Source organism: Vombatus ursinus, unplaced genomic scaffold (genome assembly GCF_900497805.2).
Source record: "Vombatus ursinus unplaced genomic scaffold, bare-nosed wombat genome assembly UNPS02014894.1, whole genome shotgun sequence".
In the NCBI taxonomy this organism is placed as follows: Eukaryota; Metazoa; Chordata; class Mammalia; order Diprotodontia; family Vombatidae; genus Vombatus; species Vombatus ursinus.
In genome coordinates, this window is record NW_020954672.1 from 1,340,862 (window position 1) to 1,358,531 (window position 17,670).

A 17,670-nucleotide genomic window follows, 5' to 3' on the forward strand; every position below is an offset into this window, starting at 1 on the left:
GTGCCCAGTGCCTTAAGACACCTGTTTATTGGGGTAAACCGGATCTGTGGGGATCGTACCAAAAATAGCGACGTCTACAGGACCCCTGCTAGGGACAGGAGGAGGGTGGGACGGTCCCCCTCGTACAAAAATAAACTCTCACGGCTATGGACCAGCAAGGACTGGTGGGGTAGCTCCCTCTACCGGGCCCCCTTTCCCGCCCTAGGACTCTGCTCTCTGCCCCCACCTCCGCCACTCTAAGGCACTGTGACTCTCCCCAGGACAGGGTGGACACCACCCTCCAACCCACACATCCCAGGCTGACTTCTCCCGGCTCTGCCCAGATCTGCCCGAGGACTGGATGTGGGTTCCGAGCTGCCCCCTGCTGGCTGCCCTACCCAACTACCTCTAGTGATTTCCCGCTCCCTCAAGGCGAGCGCTCTCTCTATGCTACCTGCCCCTAAATGGGCTCCCTACCGTTCCTGCCCTCCCACCCCAGCCCCTGCCGCCTCTCCCGGTTGGGACAACCCTGGGCTCCCATCCCCATCCTGCGGAGGGCTGGGGGTCAACTCCCCTGACAGAACGCAAGCGGAGGAGGGAGGGGAGGGAGCGGCCTGGGGTGGCCTGCGACCCCGAGCCCGACGGCTGTGATGCACTTGCAAATGCAAAGCCATGAGCTCGGGAGCTCCAGTGGCAAAAGGGCAGAAGAGGCAGCGGTGCAGGGAGCCCCCGGCCCCGGCCTCACCTCCGGTCCCCGCCCGCAGGGACAGGTCCAGAGGCTCGGCTTCACCACCTCGCCCATTGCGCAGGGTCCTCCCAGGGCTCACAGGTTTACGACGGGAAGGGGCAGTGGCGCTGGAAGGGAGGCGGGAGCCTATGGCGCCCTCCGCCCAAGTTGGGGGCGCAGGATTGGGTTTGGCCCCTTGGGATGGAGCTGAGCCCCGTTGAGGTGGGGGCGGAGGCTCTGGGGGCGGCCCCGGTCCTGCTCCGCTCCTTTGCTCTCGATGGTGACGCTGCAGGTGATATTTGAGGGAGCCAGACTGGGTACCAGCGTAATCACAGTGGGGACACTTGTAGGGGCGCTCACCTGCAGAGAGCAGACAACTCAGTTGGGGAGAAGGGCAGTGCCCACTGGAGTCCCTTACCCCTTCCCTAACTCCCTTCCTCTTTCATAGATTTGCAGGCCAGAAAATGTGCAGGGTGACCCCCCTCCTCTGAGTTCTATGGCTTAAAAATTCAGGACTGCCCCCAAACCAGTGACCCCACCCATTCACAGGTCCTCCTATGACCTGTGAACCCCTCATAAAATGTCTGCCACACACATCACCAGTTCTGGGCAAGAGAGGCCCCTCATTCTCCCAAACCCACGTGCTTCTCCTCTTCTTCTCAAAAACCTACATCATTTCCAACCCCTTGCAGCCCTCTGAGATACCTTCCCCCCATCTCACCTGTATGCACCCGCAGATGCACTTTGAGGTGGTGTGCAGAACGGAAGGATTTCCCACAGAAGGGGCAGTCCTTGCCCGAGGCTCCTCGGCCCCCTTCAGGCCGAGTTCCCCCTACTAACAGCCCGTTCTCTTCTGCAACACATGTTAAAGAGTTGAGTTAAGAGGCTAAGATCCCAGCTGTGTCCTCTCTACTCTCCCTCCAAACTGCAAACTGGGGCTCTACAAGACCAGAGTGGAAAGGCAGTGAGTAAGGAATGAGGGCAGACAGTGGGGAATCAATGCTGTCCGTGCCGTAGGAAGATAAATGGGCATGTGGGAAATAAAGGAAAGGACAAATGAAGGATGAAGAACCGCAGACACGGAGGTGTTACACAGACTCCTAGTTGCATATACATACCCTGGGAGGCTGCAGGCCGGGGCTGGCCCCCTGCAGGAGGGGCGGGATGACCCGAGCCCTCCCCTGGCCTTCTATGAAGTGAAGCCAGCGCTCCAAGGGCCCTGCTCCGAGTCCAGCTGTCCTCCTCTGCTTCCACCACCACCTCCTCTTCGTCTTCATCTTGCTCCTCCAGGCGGGGACGACGCTCCCGAGCCGGGAGCGGGCGGAACCCCCCGAAGCCCCGGCCAGCCCCGGGCTCAGTGCCCTCCCCGTTGGGCCTGGCTTTCCCAGCTCTCAAGCTCAAGTAGCCCAGAAGGCCCGGGGGCTCGCCTCGATCCCCCTGTGGCGGCGCTGGGGCCAACAGTAGCGCGGGGCCCAGGGGCTCGTAAGCCAGCAAGCCCAGGTCTGGAGGAGGAGGGGCCCGAGGAGGGCCTGAGCCGGGGCCGGGCGCACGCAGGGCCCCCAGCTTGCTGGCGTGCACCTTCATGTGGTTTTTGAGGAACCAGGGCTCCTTGAAGCAGCGGCCGCAGACGGGGCACGCGTGGTCGAAGGAGGCCTTATGCTTGCGCATGTGGCCTTTGAGGAACCAGGACTGAGTGAAACTCTGGCCGCAGACTTGACAACGGAACTCTGGGGGCGCTGGAGGCTCCTCGGGGGCGGTGGCTGGAGCTGGGGCAGGCTCCGGCTCCGGCTCCGGCTCGGGTTCGAGCTCCGGGGCCGACTCGGATTCTGGCTGGGGCAGGGGCAGGGGCAGGGGCAGAGGCAAGGGCAGGGGCTGCGTGCCAGCCGAGGCGGCCGCCAGGGGGCGCTCGGGAGCGCCATGAGCTGTCAGGCTGTGGCGCAGCAGCTCCTCCTCCTGGCTGGACCCGAAGCTGCACAGGTTGCATTTCCAAGGCCGGTGGAGGATGTGCAGGTGGCGTTCACGCTCCGCGGCCGTGCGGAACTTGCCTTTGCAGAAGGGACAACGAAAGGCAGGTAGAGCTGGGACCGGGGCCGGGGCCGGAGCCGGAGGGGGGAGCTCTGTGGAGGGCATAGATTGCAGGAGCACCCCGGGCGCACTGCCCAGCCGGGCCTCCCGCAACAGGGCGCGCTCCTCTAGCTCCAACAGCAAGCGCGCGGCGGGGCTGCGCGGGCGCTCTGGCTGGTGCGTGCGCAAGTGCAAGCGCAGTAAGGCCCTTTGAGCCGTGCGGTGGCCGCAGTGCGGGCACTGGAAGGGCTGGGCGCCCGGGTGGGCCCGCAGATGCAGCGCCAGTATCGAATTGAAGCGAAAGCGCTTCCCGCATACTGGGCACGGGAAGCGCCGCCCGCTCCCTCGGCTCTCGGGCCAGCCAGCTGCTCCCATTCCCGCCGGCCCCCCGCTTACGCCCGGCCCGTTGGAGTAACGCTGCAGGTCCAGCTCGCCGTCGAAGGCTGGCAGGGCAAGGGGGCCGCCCGGGGAGCGAGGACGTGAGCCCTGCCAAGACAGGAGTGGAGGAGTCGGGTCAAGAGAGGATACAAGGAAGAGGGAAGTGGGGAACCGGAAGATAAGAACTATGGGGGCGGGAAAAGGGAGGATCAAGGGACAGCAGAGCCCCAAGGGGGGAAGACGGTGGTAGGAAATTAGAGAAGCAAAGTAACATACCTTCTCCACCCAAACCAACCAACCACCGTCTCCACACACACCCCCAACCCCCAACTCTGCTTCCTGCCTCAGGCAAGCAATGGGGGCAAAGGATGGTGGAGTGCTCTGGGAGGGGGCAACTGTATCACTCACCTCCATGGACTCACTTCACATTCTTTGGTGCCAGGGATTGTAGGGAGGAGGGAAAGCCTCTGGTGGAAGCGTCTGGGGCAAGGGGGCTAGAGAGAGAAAGCCAGATTCCCAATATGAGATCACAGGTTTCCAGGTGGAAGAGATGAACCTTGCTCACCCACAATGATCTCCCACTCCAAAACTCAATATAGATGTCCTTTCTTTTCTCCTGAACTGTGGGGGCAGAGGGGGGAGGAAAGGGGAAAGAAGGGAGGCCGAAGAGATTTTCTTTAATTCCTCAGAAACTGAAACGCTTGATCCCCTAGCCCCATAGTGAGAATTTCCAAACTCATGACTCTTCCCTTGCTGACTTTTGCCAGTTATCCTGGAGTCTATCCCATGTACCAATTCTTCTATTATGGATGGGGAGGGAGTGGATCTCATGATTTCCCCATATCTTCCAAGTTGGGCCAGGCATTTCCCTCTCTCAATCAAGTGAAATTACCTAGCTTCCTGGTTATCCATTCCCTCACTTTAGCCATTGCCTATCATGCTGGCCAAGTCTACCCTTCCTTTTGCCTGAACCCTGTCTTTCTGCCTTTCCCCCTCATTCCCCCTCCCTCTGCCTGGATTCCTGCTCCATTCATTTCCATTCATTACAGAGACTCATTCATGCATGGGAGAGAAACACCTCCCAGCAGCAGTAGCAGCAAGTCTGGAGACAGACAGGGGGGAGGGGCATGAGGGGGGGAAAGACAGAAACAGAGAAGGGATGGGAAAACAGTTGGGGAAGAATGAGAGCAAAGGGCTTCTTTTGGCCTGGGAAAAGGAATCAAAAGTGGAAAATCCTGATTGATAAAAACCGTTCCCTTGCTTTTAGCACCCTGGAGACTGAGACCTGATGGTACTTCACAGCCCCTTTGTCCAGAGCTACTCCAAGCCAGGCTTTCCTTATCTCTGCAGGGGAGAGGTTCCCCCACACAAGAGGAGGATTACACTGGCTCTGAGCTCCACAGCCTGGAGTGTGGGGCAGAGAGGCGGGGCTAGAGCCATCTGCACAGACAAGAGGCTCTGCACAGACAAGAGGCCCAGCACATGGTCTGGAAAGGAAAGGGTTAAAGTTTTCCAGGATAAGACTTCAAGGCCTGGTCATCCTTGCTGGAGTGTTCAGGGAAGCTTTCTGCACAGAAAGGAAAAGTCGGGGGCACTCTAGCCTACAAAGGAGGTCAGCGTTGGGGATCAGAGATTGAATACAGAATCTCCAAACTGATGGGGAACCTAAAGATCACCTAGTCCAACCTCCTTATTTTACACATAGGGAAACTGAGTCTCAGAGGGGTGAAGGGATTTGTCTAAGGTCACAAAATTAATCTTTATAACCCAGGTCTATATTCCTAGGCCAAATCTCTCTCTGCTATATCATGCTGACTGACCACACCAAAATACAGAATTACCCAAATAGGCAGGAGAGATAACCTAAGATTACCCACTGTCTTCCTGCCTTTACACAGAACTGTACTTAACCTGGAACACATTATAAAAAAACTTCCTTATAGTGTGAGGGTTGTGGATCTGAAATGTGTTACTAATGAAGATTGAGCCATGTTCTTCCCTTTGACCTTTAATAACAGGAAAGACTATCTGAGCCAGGGGAAGATCATCCTTGCTTTGAGGTGGAGATATAATGACCTCTGGAGGACCCTCCATGTCCAAAGATTCTATATGGAATGTGCTGAGCCTCCAACTGTTATCTGGGATCTATGACCCTTTAGGCTGTGGGAGCTTTATTATAGTGTAATGTGGGACAAAGGAGTCCCCTGTCTGTGGGTCACTGAGCCCATAAACAAATGTGTCTCACTCCTAACATTAACATCTCTTCCCTCACCCAATTCTGGAACCACCGGGAAAAAAAAAAACATTTTTTCTTGGGACCAAGAACCTGAAAGAACCTAAAGAGAGTTATGGTTAGTATCTTTTGGGTTTGGGACAGCAAACAGAACAAGTGATTGCAAGATTCAGTACCATGGAGAGTACAATGGACTACCAGAGGGGTACCTTTGACCACCTCAGCACCACTAAAAAGAAAATGGTATACATCAGAGGGGCCATGTTTGTCCTGTCAACACCAAGAGAGGGCACTGGGAACCAGAAAGAGGACAATTTCTCATCTATATACCAAAGAAAAAGTGAGATAGTAGAGGGGCTCTTCTGTACTTCTAAATGTCACTGAAAATTTTTTTAAATGTCATGGAAATAAATGGAACAGGATTAATTTACTAGATATGAGGAACAATGTCCCATCAATTACAGTTTGTACATCCTGGAATCAGTAACTGAAGAATCTATTTCTTAAAGCTGTCTCATTCTGGAGCTCTCTTGGGGATTCCAGAACATCCTAGTATACAACCAATCTTGTATATTCAGAGAAACCAGATGATTAGGGGTGGTAATCCTGAATGTCCAGAACCCATCAACTACTAGACGTTTCATGAACTTCCGTCCCATGCCTCCTAGGCCCTGAAAAGGTTCTAAAGTTCTTGTCAAGGTCCAAGAAAAGCAGAAGCTCAACAGGCCTGGAAGAAATTCACTTTTAAGAAGCAGAAAGTATCACAGAAGGTAGTCTTCAAGGTGGTGAGGGGAATATAATCTCCAAGTGTAATAATATTTCAAAAGCCCTTAGACATGTGAAAGGGCCCTAAATATTAAACACCTAAATGATCTAAAATTAGAATTCACTGAGGATTTTCCTAAGTAGATCAAATTCTCCTAGAAAATAATGACCTGGAACGAACCTCAGAAGCCAACTTAGTTCCACTTTGATACCATGAGTTATCACTATACTCTGGTCCTCTGGATTTATCCCAATCTAAAACTGTATTAGAGGAGTCCTAGATTGTTTGAAATAGAGCCTGAAGTCCCATAGAAGACTCATGGATGTATCCCCTAGGTATAACAAAGCAGTGTATTCCCCATAAAGTCTGGACTTATTCAAGGCTCAAAGGTCATGACTGATACAATGCTGATCTAGAAAAGCAACTTTCCATTCCCACTCCCCACCCCTTTCCCCATATACACACATATACCTTTTCTGTCTGTGACAACCCATAAATGTTTTTTTCCCCCACTCATATAACTCTAAAGAGGTCATTTGACTTAAGACAGGAATCAGTAACTTTAAATTGTATGCCATACTAGTGGCTCCCAAGTCTACTAGAGTGAGAGAATTGGAGATTTAGAAGGACAGGGACCTCCAACTATAGATGGGTAGAAAGGGGCAGATATAGAGAGATAGCAGGTAGATTGAGGCAATGACCAACTGGAATGCCACTCAAGATTAGCTCTCATAGCATCGTGTACTATTTGGGCTATGGATTGCCAACCAGTGACCTAGGATCAAAGTGCACTCTAAGTTAATACTTTTAGGGTCTAGTGACACATATACTTCAAACTCTTCATGTTATAAACTTGAACTCTCTGTAGAGAGTCCAGACCCCAAATCTGCCTGAGAGGCATTGCTAAGGCTAAACTGCCCAGAATAGGGCTTATAAGGAAGGAGAGGTGGAGGAAGTATCAGCCCAGGGCCTTGATGACTACCCTAATCCACCAGCTGCTCAGATACCATGGTTCCCCCTCAAGACCATCTAAATATGCATGGCTAAAGAGACCCAATGAACCAAGGTTTTGGTACCCATCCTGATAGGGATATTCAGCTTCAGTATCCCTAAGCATAGAGTAAAGCTACTCTCTTTCCAGATTCACTGCTCTGGGGGGTGGTCCTCATTCTGGGACCTAAACAGTACTGGAGGGAGTAAGGTATGCTTACTTGCCCAACTAATTTCAGGCCACAATCAGTGGAACTGTCCCAGAGTCTTGGCTTTCACCCAAACCCCAACCTGACCCTCTTCTAAGGTGTTTTCACAAGGCCTCCTGACTGAGCAGGGAATGAGACTAGTGAAATCCGAAGGTTCCTACAGCCAAAGCTGACTATATCCAGGTTGGAATCCCCCCACTAGATGGGAGCCCCCTGCCCCTAGATGGGAGTCTGAACAGCCTTTGGGGGGAAGAACCCCTAGCTGTCCTGCCAGTACTTGGATTGGCAAATTAGTCTGGACTCACATAGTGTTCTCCCCACCCCGCCCCAAACCCATACGGATGAGAAGAGGTGGGCAAAATGATTGGGAACAGAGTCCTGGAGGGAGCAGCTAGGGGCTCGACTACCCCATCTCAGGAGAACAAAAGCGGAGCTTCAGCCGCTGCCTCGGCTGCCGGCGGGCCGAGCTCTTTGTGACACTTTGTTTGGGACTCAGAGAGAAACAGTCCTTCCCCCACCCCCATCTCTTCCCTCCCACCCCCACACCCCGGAGCGGAGAGGTCGGATCCTCACCCCCTCCCTAACCCCAGGCCCTACCTACCTGTGCCCCGGATCGCCCACCAACCCCCGGCTCCCCAACCTCGCCAGCCCCGCGCCCCCGGCTCTTCTCCACTCCTCTTCCCTCCCCGCCCCTCCGGGCCCCTACAAAGACGCTCGCTCCTCCTCGCCTGGCCCTTCCTCCTGGGTCCCCGCTCCCCGCGCCGCCCGGACCTGGACCCCACCTCTCTCTGGGCCCCCAGCTTCCCGGGCCTCCCCGGCCGGCCCCCGCTCTGGGAGCTCTGGGCGAAGTTTGCTCGGGGCCGAGCCGGCGCCCCTCCCCCGCCCCCGCCCCCTGCACCTGCTCCGAGCTGGGCGCGGGGAGCGCCCCCCCCCCGGGGCTGGGGGGTAAGGAGGGGGCCTGGGGCGGGAGCCGGGATGGCGGATGAGGTGGGGGGGGAGAGTGAGAACGGGAAGGGGGGAGAGGCTACTCACGAGCCCGGGGCGGCGGCAGAGCGGGCGGGCGGGCGGCGGGCCGGCGGCGCGGGCGTCAGCGTTACGTGGGGCCGGGGGAGATGCGCTGGGCCCCGGCCCCCCCGCCCCCGGCCGGGCCCGGCCCCCGCCCCCTCCCCCTCCTTCGGTCCCCCCGCCCCCGCCCCTGGCCCGCATTGTGTGGGGCAGGAGGCGGCCCCGGCCATTAGCATGCGGGGGGCGGCGCGGCCGAGCTGGGAGCGGAGCGGGAATAAGAGCGGGGTCCCAGGGACTGGGGAGACAGGGCTAGGCACCTCGGTGCTGGGCAAAGAGAGCCAGGAGCAAACGAGATGGAGTGAGGTTGGAAGATGGGGGCGCTTTTCTGGGGACAGACCAGGTGATAAGGCTCAGAGGATGAGGTTTTTTTAAAAGGTCATCAGCCTCTTCCCCCCACCCTCCCCGTCCCCGTCCCCCCCCCCCCCCGCCCTATATCTCGGCATGACTGCCCCTTACCAGGCATTTAGTTTCTCATCATTTATCTGCATAGTGTATAAGTGTGTGTGTGCGCGCGCGTGTCTAATCTAGTCCCTCTTGAACTACGTTTTAGTTGATTTTGTACCCGTCACCCACCTCCAACCCACACCTTAGTATCATCTTCAAAGTTAAAGAATATAATAGCTAGTTTACGGTTATATTTATAAAGCTATTATTAAATGCTGTAATAATGGCAGTCGTCCCGGCATTGGCCCTAGTGTGATTCCCCCTTTATACCACAATTCTAGGCCGTTGAGGAGCTGTACACAGCCTTACATACGACCTTGCAGGCAGTTGTGCATCCTTTCTCCACCCTCTCCCACCCCCCAACAACCCCCTACACAGCCCCACAAGCAGGTACCTGCTCCCAATCATAATCTTTCCAGCATGTTGGACTACAAGGAAAACATCACACTGAATTACAGAAAGCACAGGAGAGCCTAAGATGTGGTATAAGGAGGTGGTTGTCCCAATACTAGGGAGTGGGAGAACAAGGAAAAAGGAAAGAAGGTAAGAGGAGGAGAGAGGAGAAGAGAAAGGACCTGATGGAAAGAACTGATGAGAAATGACAAATATAGGCCATAATGTGGATACTGCCTTCGGCTTCTGTTTTCACAGCTTGGAAGGGGTAAGATTCAGCAGGTGAAAACAGAAAATATGGGAGTAAGAACTAGAAGTAAAGCACCGGAGATAAACAAAGAAAGGTTAGATTGGGGAGAGATGGCAATGGAGAGAAAAGATAATAGAAGCAGCAGGTTGTTGTGGAAATAAATAGCATCGGACTGGGAGCCAGGAGTACTGGGTTCTAGTTTTTACTCTGTTACTTCCTTTCTATGTGGCCTTGGGAAAGTGAATTAACTTTTCTGCCCCTCAGATTTTTTTATCTGCAGAATTAGAAGGGTTGGGCAGGCAGTGGAATTAGATGATCTTTAAGGTCTATTCTAGCTCTAACATTTTATTGTAATAGGATTTTGGAGCTGGGAGGAGCCTGGGATTCTTTCTAATCAAATCCCCTCATTTTGCAGATGAGCAATCTGGGAGCTTGAAAGGTCAAGGAATTTTATTCAGGGTCATACAGGTCACAAGTGGTGGAATGATAACATGAACCAAGATCTTCTTGACTCCAAATCTAGTACTCATTCCACTCCACTATGCAGAGAGATGAGGATACTAACTAGAGAATCATTTCCTCTCATTTCAGCTCAGATTATTAAGTACTAGAAAAGGCAGGAACAGAAAGTACACAAATACAAAATCTGGGTTTGAGCAGACTGGCCTGGAACCAATATGGGGCACCTACTAAAGTCATGTTCCTGAAAGAATCTGGAGTGTGAAGAAAACTTCTTTCTTTCCCACTTACTTCAGTGAGGTAGATAGAAAGCCAGGAAATAGTGGGGAAAAGGGAAAGAACAAGTATATTAGTTGTGAGATGGAATTCTAGTCTGGTTCATGGAGAGTGGATTTGGTGGAGATAGGTGGTCATATATCTGGAGGTCTAGGAAAATGGGGATTGAGGAAATGGAGATGAAGAGGGACTGTGATTAGAGAGGTAAATATATAGAAAATAAAAATGGAAGCATATTGGACCTCCAGTGCCAGGGAAGTCTGTTGAATACTGGTGACTTCTGATCCCTGGTTATCTCCCTTCAACCCAGCAAGTCACAAGGACTTTTGCCCTTGCCGCACCCTACCCTTGACGACACTCTCTTGAAGGGACAAAAGTGTCCTTCAAGCTTTTCATTCCCTGTGGTCTACATTACCAGTCAACTGTTTCCTGCCCATCTGAAGAAGTCACCAGAGATTTGGTATGTTTGAGTCACAGATCTTAAGCTCCCAGGAGGGAGCATAGGTTGGGGGTAAATAGATGGGTGGCTGGGGCTGTAAGCTAAGGGGAGGGACAGCAGCACATTTCTTTTTCAAAGCTAAGCCTAGAAAAAAGGTAACTTCTCTGGTCTAGGTGACCCAGGGCTTCCTAGAGTGGGAGAGTGTCATATCCCTGAAGCTAATGCTGTGAGGTCCGTCTAGGTTCCAGCAAAGTCATGCAGGAGAGAAGGATCCAGCCTGTAGAAGAAAGGCAAGCAGTCGGGGAAGAGAAACTGAGGCATTGGGCCCAACACAGAGAAAGTGGGCGTCTCCTGGTCTTAGCGGTGAGATTGGACTTCCTCAACCCTTAGATCCCCTCCACTACATCCAGCATAGTGCCCCTGCCCCCAGAGAATCTCTCCACCCCTCCTTTCCTTTTCTCCATTACCTTCGCCACAATACTCTTCCCCCTTTTTCCACCTGCACCTCAGAAATGAGAGGAGGGGCAGGACTTGGTACAGTGGAAAGAGAGCCCAGTGGAAAGAGATGTGGGTTCAAAGCCTGGCTCCAACACAGCTGTGTGACATTGAGTAAGTCACTTCCCTTCCAAGAGCTTCAGCTCCCTCATCTATAAAACGGAGATAAAAATATTTGAACTACCTGTTTCACAGGAATATTGTAAGTAAAGTGCTTGGCAAACCTCAACTACTATGTAAATGTGAGCTGTTATTATGAAGAGCTTGAAGGAAGACAAAAGTGAGAACTACCACCTGTTATCACCCTATCTGTTCTACCTCTTCTCACCCTCCCAAATCAGGTGAGCCAGCTCTGGATGGCAGTGGCTTCTGTACCCTTTGCTGTTACCATTTCTTGCCTGGAATCAAACTGCCACATGAATATAGCACTACCCCTCTGGCCAGGAGCTTCGGTGAGACCCAGGGCGTATGTGGGGAGAGTTCAGGGAGTCATCCCTCCCACCCACCAGGCAACAACCTAACAATAACCCCTCTTCACCTTCAGGGTCTGCTTACTGGGATCTTGACACTAGAACTTCGAAGAACACCCCGCCTCTGGAAGGTGAGTAGGGGTCCTGAACTCAGAATTCCCCAGACACCACTGGGCTGATGACTAAGCTGATGAGATCCATGGAATCAATGTTTTCACTTCTTAGTAGAGATGACTATGAGGGATAAATGGAACAGATTGCTGGGGTGAAGGCTTAAAGTTAAAGATGGGGAGAAACTGGGGGGACAGACAGTCTGGGCCAGGTGATCTGCTCTTTGTCTTGGACAGAACAGGATCTAATTCACTCTCTGGCAGGTGAGAGCCATGATGACATTCAACTTATTTGGGATGATCCTGGGACTTATTGTTGTTGTGGTCCAGGGAATGAAGCTAGCCTTGAGTCCAGTACAGTCAGCCTCCTACCAGGTACCATGAAAGGGGAAAGGGAATGAGGGAGAGTGATTAGAAGAGAGGCTGGGAGGAGTAGGGGGCAGGGAGAGTCATTCAGTGGAAAAGGGAGACTGCAAGTCCCATCCCAGGTTCCATTTGCCTGCAGTGGGTTGGCTTGCTGGTCCTGGAATTGAGTGCAGAGGCCTTCACCCTAAGCGGAGCTCTGGCCTCTGCCTTTGCCCTCCTCCTGCTGAACCAAAGAAAGCAAGGATGCTGTGGTGCTCGGAGACTACGCTACCAGGAGCTACAGGAGGTACTAGAATGGGGAAAGATGATGTGGCAGCTGAATGCCTTTCCTATGCAGTGACACTTAAATGGAGAGGATAGGCTCCTTGACAGAGCCTTGATGAAGGATAACAAAGCCTGGGGCAGGGAAAGTCTGGGCTCGCCAGTCCTAATCCATGACTTTTTGCCTATCTATTTCCAGCTATGATGTATCTAACTTGGGAGAGGGTTGGAAATAGCCAAGATTTCTGAGGAAGAAATAGAGAAAATAGGAGGGCCTCTCACTCCCACTTCTTAATCCATCCTTCTCCCCACAGTAGCTGCTTTATCCTGACCGTTCACAATTGTGTCTGCCTTTCAGGGCCTCTCAGAAATGGAAGAAATTCAAGGTACTGAAAATATTCACTCTGAGACTTTCGAAGCAAATGAATGAGCCAGGAAAGGGGAACAGAGGAGTACTCCTAGAATGCTTTTTGAGGATAGACCCAATGGTTCCTGTATCACCCTGTGCAGACACTTATGCCCAGGGGAAGGGAGCAGGAATAGTTCCTCTAATCCACACAGCTGAGATGCTTGCTCCCTGCATTCTCCTCCAGCAACCTCTATTGCCTGGGAGGTTGGAATCCAACCAGATATGTAGGAATGCCAACTAGGGAGGTGACCACTTCTTCAATTTGGCTCAACCACGGACATGGGATTTTCCCTTTCCCCTGCCCAAGCAGATTTATGCTTGCGACTGAATCCTCCTCCCTCAGGGGGATGCTAACTGCCCCAATTCGTAAACCTGTGAAAGTTCCCCTACTGCATCCTGAATTTCCCTGACACCTGTTGCTATTCCATTTTGTTATCTATCCCTCCCCCAACCATAGTCTGATTCATTCAGCTTTCAATCCATCCCTCTCCCTCCTTCCATTCCCTTCTATCCTCATCCATTCTTCTACCCAATTCCTCCCATCGGGCTCCATTATCCCATCCGTCACATTCCAACCCTCCACAATTCAACACCATCCCCCATCAGCCGCAACTTGCCCAACCCTTGTGCTAAGGAAGGAGGCAAAAAACTACAAATCCCAGCAGATGCCCTTACCGCTTTGCATGCTGGGAAATAAAGGTCCTTCTCAGTGCAGCTGGGGGCGATATGGATACCTTGAGTGACGCGCTGCGCTAGAGATCTGCCCATCGCGGTCCATCCACTTGGTTCGCGCAGACTTCGCTCGGGTCCGGGCAACCAATAGGCCGGAAGAAGCTGGGCGAGGCGGGGGGAGGGGGGTAAGAGGTGTGGGGCGAGGAGGAGCTGACGTGGATCCGACCTGCATCTGGGCGGAGAAGTGGCCGCATCCCAAAGGGGCGCTGCAGCGAGAGGCAGCTCGGCCGCCAAGGCGCGGGGAGCATGTCTGCCCGCGAAGCGGCGGGAGGAGGAGCGTTTTCGTTGCGGCCACGGAACTGGGGTTTCCTCTGCGGATTCACCCCTACCCCACCCGAACCCTCCTCCATTTGCAAGGCATAAAGCCCCCCGAGATGCGCGAGGAAAAGGGATTAAGGATGTCTCAAGCAGCGTACCTGGCTCAAAATGGGGCTGTCTTGGAACGAGGAGAAGGAGATGGACGGGGCGAGGAGGAGGAGGGGATGGACGGGGCGATACAAGGGGAGCGATCTCATAGCCCCACATATCTGATAGTAATAACACTTACGTAGAACTTTCTTCACAACCCTATGAGGCAGGTAGTGCAAATATTTTTAATCTACATTTTTACAGATGAGGAAACTGAGAAAGGTTTCCTGCTAAGTTGCTTAGACACTCTTATCTAAAGCTTAACACCACCCCCATCCACTTCTCTTTCCAGCCTTTTCCCCTCCCCCCTCCTCCTGCAGGAACGAAATTACGCCTGGCTCTGGTTGGCCGCCTTAATCGACCTTTGATCCAGACGTTCCAAGCGCCAGGCTTTTGAATCCCCTGTGCCTATCACAGTCAAAGCACACAGCATCTCCCGCCTCCCGGCATTCAGGAAGGCCGTCATCCTGTCCTCTGGAATGCACTCCCTCATCTCTGCTTTTCAGATTCGTTATCTTCCTTCCAGGTTCAGCTCAGATGCTACCCTCTTATCTTGCTTTCCTTAACACCCCGCGCCCCACCCACCCCCAAGCTTTGAGTGTTCTCTCCCTGATCGAATGCTCTTTAAACTCTGATTTCTACTCCTTCTACCCTCATCCCTACCTTGTCTTATATTTTTACCTCTGTACACGTATCTGCTAGAGAAGGAAATGGCAAACCACTCCATTATCTTTGCCACGAAAACCCAAAATAGGGTCAAGAAGGGTTTGAGGCGACCGAAACGACTGAACAAAAATATACATCTCCCCTGCACTGCCCCACCCATAAAAGGTAAACCTGATAAGTACAACTCAGGACCGTGAACCCAAAAGCCCTGGGAATAGTGACATTAAATAATGATATTAAAGAGGTTTTACCATCTGCTTCACCTCTGCATCCTAAGGGCCATGTGACTTTTTCGATTTGACTCGCCGCTGGAACTTCCTGTATGTATTGTTTCCCATATTAGAATGTGAGCTCTTTGAGAACCGGGACTTATTTTTCTATTGGTACCCACTGCATTTAACACAGTGCTTTGCACATAATAAGCGCTTATTAAGTGTTTTATTCATTCATTCATTCATTCTTGAGATCAGTTACCATTTCTGTTTTTTTGCATTTAGACCCAGTATGCAGTGTTCTGCCTTGCGCGGGGTAGGCACTGAATGAATGTTTGTCCAATTTAGAACAGGATGTTATAAAGATCTATAAAGCTGACAGGCAAATGATTGGGGAGCACAGATGAATTTTGAAAAATACAAAGTTCACAATGCGAAAAATCTAAAGTAAACAGAACTTGGATAATAGTTCACATAGTACTTTATTTTCATAATAAATGCATTACGAAAGTTATCTCATTTTCATCCTTGCAAATTTCAGCCAAGTCCAATCATCAACCTAGGTAACATTGTGGGTAGTGTGGCAATCAGGACTGAAACAACTGGAGAGAGTCATATCAGCTAGAAAGGAAACACTCCAAATTTATGCAGTGCTCAGGCAATCACAGAGTTACCCTCACTCTGTCTCATTTATTATTAAAAGAGAGTCAGAACAGAATTCTCTTGAGGACTTACCAAGAAAATAGCTAAAGCCCAGTCATATGTCATAATGTGCCAGAGTTCCAGTGATAAAACAGTTGAGACTCCCTTTTCATGGCACCCGGTTAGTAGCAGTGCTCTCCTGGCCAGTATTGGAATCATCTTCATTTAGTTCCATTACACAGCAAACAATTGAGCACTTCCTATTTGCAAGGCACTTTGCTAGACTGCTGGGGCAGAAAGACAAAAACAAAACCATTTCTGTCCCCAAGGAGCTTACATTCTGCTGAGCAGGACACAAGCATGTACATATCCCTTTTACAGGAAGGATGGTGAATAAGAAAAGCTGGGGAGGGGGAGGGGGAGCAGAGGGCAAGCCCTTAAGGCCAAGCTTGAATATAGAGAAAATAGTGTTTGTTTTCTGAGATCTCTGGCCCTGGGAGTCTAGAGAGGTACTGTCTGTATAGGGCTATATCATCAGCAATAAAAAAAAAAAGAACTGGAAAAGATAATTTCTACAATGTTAAATGGTAGCCAAGAAAACCAAGAATGATAGTGCAGAAAATTCTCTTAAACAAGAGCTACAGCTCTTGATTAGATAAAGAATTAGTAAAGCTCAGGCTCAAGCCAGGAAAATATGCAATGAGCATCACAATACTGGGATGAAGTGATTCTAAATGTACTTCAGGGAAAACAAAGAGTTAATCACTTGCTGTGAGCAGATGAGCAATTGGAGCTCATTCATTCTTATGGTTATACTCCCATCTGCTTCTACTGTGGTTTAGTTGTGGTTCAGTCACACGAACCGCTGAATTAAATTTTAGAAAGTAACTTTGCCCATACCTATTAAAAGAGCACTGATCTGGGAGTCACTTAGACATAGGTCCACTGTTGGACATTCAAAGCCCTTCACAGTCTGGCTGCAGCTCGTCTTTCTTGGCTTATATCACACATTGCTCCTTTTCACAAACTACATTCCAGCTAGACCAGACTGCTTGCTGTTCCTCATATACAGCATTCAGCCTCCCATCTTATGCCTTTGTACAAATCCTTCGTTCCTGGGGTGAAGCTCAACCTACCTTCAAAGCTCAGTTTAAGTATCACATCTCACCTGAAGCCTTTCCTCATCCCCACAGCTGTTTGTGCCCTTCCCCCCAATCCCAGGGACAAATTACTTTAGATTCATTCTGTGTAGTATATTATTTCCTTCAAAGAATACAAGCTCCGTAAAGCAGGTACTCTTATTTTTGACTTTTCATTCCCATCACTTCACAAAGTGCTTGGCTCATAGTATATACTTAATGAATGCCTGTTGATTGTTTGATTAACTGACAGAGGAACCAGTTCTAGTTAAGATTTCATCACTATCAGGTCACATGCTTGATCTTGGTTTCCTCATATGGCAAATGGTGTCAGTTAGTCAACAGGCATTTATTAAAAATAGACTTTGTATAGACACTGTGCAATTATCTCATTTGATCCTCACAACAACTCTAGGAGGTAGGTGCTATTACTATGCCCCATTTTACAGATGAGGAAACTGAGACAAATAGCGTTAAGTGACTTGCCCAGGGTCATACATCCAGTGAGTATCTGAGGTCAGATTCGAACCCAGGTTTTCTTAAGTGCAGGCCTAGCATTCTATCCACTACACCATTTAACTGAAAGGCAAAAAAAAAAAAAGGTGTCTGCTCCTGAGGAGCTCACAGTCTAATGTAGGAGACAATCTGAAAACAACTATATACCAACAAGATATGTTCAAGAAAAATTGGAGATAGTCAGCAGAGGGAAGGGCTATCAGGAAAGGCTTTTTGTAAAAGATGGGATTTTAACTGAGACTTGAACAAAGGCAGAGAGGTCAGGAGATATTGATGAGAAGGGAGAGAGTTCCAGTTATGGGGACAGCCAGTGAAAATGCCTGGAGTTGAGAGACTGAGTATCTTGTGGAAGGAACAACAAAGAGGTCATTGTTACTGGATGGTGGAGAACTTGGGGGGAGTAAGGTAAAATGGCTAGGTTAGGAAGGGCTTTGGATCACAGAGGATTTCATATTTTATCCTAGAGGTAATAGGGAACCACTGGAGTGAATTGAATAGCTGAGTAACATGGTAAGAACTAGGGCTAGGTGTCAAAGTAGATAGATTCACTGAACTTGGAGTTTGGAAGAACT

The 17,670-nt window shown here is 51.0% G+C and overlaps 2 protein-coding genes and 1 long non-coding RNA gene across 9 annotated transcripts; 2 read left to right on the top strand and 1 right to left on the bottom strand.

Moving 5' to 3' along the window:
* Positions 1 to 12: 12 nt before the first annotated feature.
* ZNF219 (zinc finger protein 219) lies at positions 13 to 13,984 on the bottom strand. 4 transcript variants are annotated; one of them, XM_027843151.1, is made up of 6 exons: positions 13,932 to 13,984; positions 13,459 to 13,617; positions 3,557 to 3,642; positions 1,825 to 3,256; positions 1,428 to 1,559; positions 13 to 1,066 (listed from the first exon to the last, which is right to left on the bottom strand). In XM_027843151.1, exons 3-6 carry the CDS (start codon positions 3,560 to 3,562, stop codon positions 453 to 455), a joined length of 2,184 nt encoding a protein of 727 aa, XP_027698952.1. In that variant the 5' UTR covers positions 3,563 to 3,642; positions 13,459 to 13,617; positions 13,932 to 13,984; the 3' UTR covers positions 13 to 452. The 4 variants fall into 4 exon arrangements, with proteins under 4 accessions (XP_027698952.1, XP_027698953.1, XP_027698955.1 ...); XM_027843152.1 differs by lacking the exons at positions 13,459 to 13,617; positions 13,932 to 13,984 and adding an exon at positions 8,379 to 8,412; XM_027843154.1 differs by lacking the exons at positions 13,459 to 13,617; positions 13,932 to 13,984 and adding an exon at positions 8,129 to 8,201.
* On the top strand, positions 2,691 to 5,816 carry LOC114028829. The gene is made up of 2 exons (XR_003567412.1): positions 2,691 to 2,778; positions 4,416 to 5,816. It is a non-coding gene; the product is annotated as an uncharacterized LOC114028829 (long non-coding RNA).
* TMEM253 (transmembrane protein 253) lies at positions 10,399 to 14,451 on the top strand. 4 transcript variants are annotated; one of them, XM_027843155.1, is made up of 8 exons: positions 10,399 to 10,693; positions 10,914 to 11,035; positions 11,509 to 11,619; positions 11,712 to 11,768; positions 12,012 to 12,122; positions 12,253 to 12,399; positions 12,733 to 12,760; positions 14,216 to 14,451. In XM_027843155.1, the coding sequence occupies exons 2-8, from the start codon at positions 10,928 to 10,930 to the stop codon at positions 14,278 to 14,280; spliced, it is 627 nt and encodes a 208-aa protein (XP_027698956.1). In that variant the 5' UTR covers positions 10,399 to 10,693; positions 10,914 to 10,927; the 3' UTR covers positions 14,281 to 14,451. The 4 variants fall into 4 exon arrangements, with proteins under 4 accessions (XP_027698956.1, XP_027698958.1, XP_027698957.1 ...); XM_027843158.1 differs by lacking the exon at positions 10,399 to 10,693 and adding an exon at positions 11,183 to 11,369 and having other exon boundaries at positions 10,987 to 11,035; XM_027843157.1 differs by lacking the exon at positions 12,012 to 12,122.
* The last annotated feature ends 3,219 nt before the right edge of the window (positions 14,452 to 17,670 follow it).

Excerpts from the sequence above, each read along its gene's own strand:
- ZNF219 (XM_027843151.1), bottom strand. Across the intron at positions 1,560-1,824 it reads CCGGCCTGCAGCCTCCCAGG|AAGAGAACGGGCTGTTAGTA; the intron begins GTATGTATATGC and ends CATGTGTTGCAG. Across the intron at positions 1,067-1,427 it reads GCATCTGCGGGTGCATACAG|GTGAGCGCCCCTACAAGTGT; the intron begins GTGAGATGGGGG and ends TGCTCTCTGCAG.
- TMEM253 (XM_027843155.1), top strand. The coding sequence starts at position 10,928 with ATGCAGGAGAGAAGGATCCAGCCTGTAGAAGAAAGGCAAGCAGTCGGG. Across the intron at positions 11,769-12,011 it reads GAACACCCCGCCTCTGGAAG|GTGAGAGCCATGATGACATT; the intron begins GTGAGTAGGGGT and ends ACTCTCTGGCAG. Across the intron at positions 12,400-12,732 it reads GCTACCAGGAGCTACAGGAG|GGCCTCTCAGAAATGGAAGA; the intron begins GTACTAGAATGG and ends TCTGCCTTTCAG.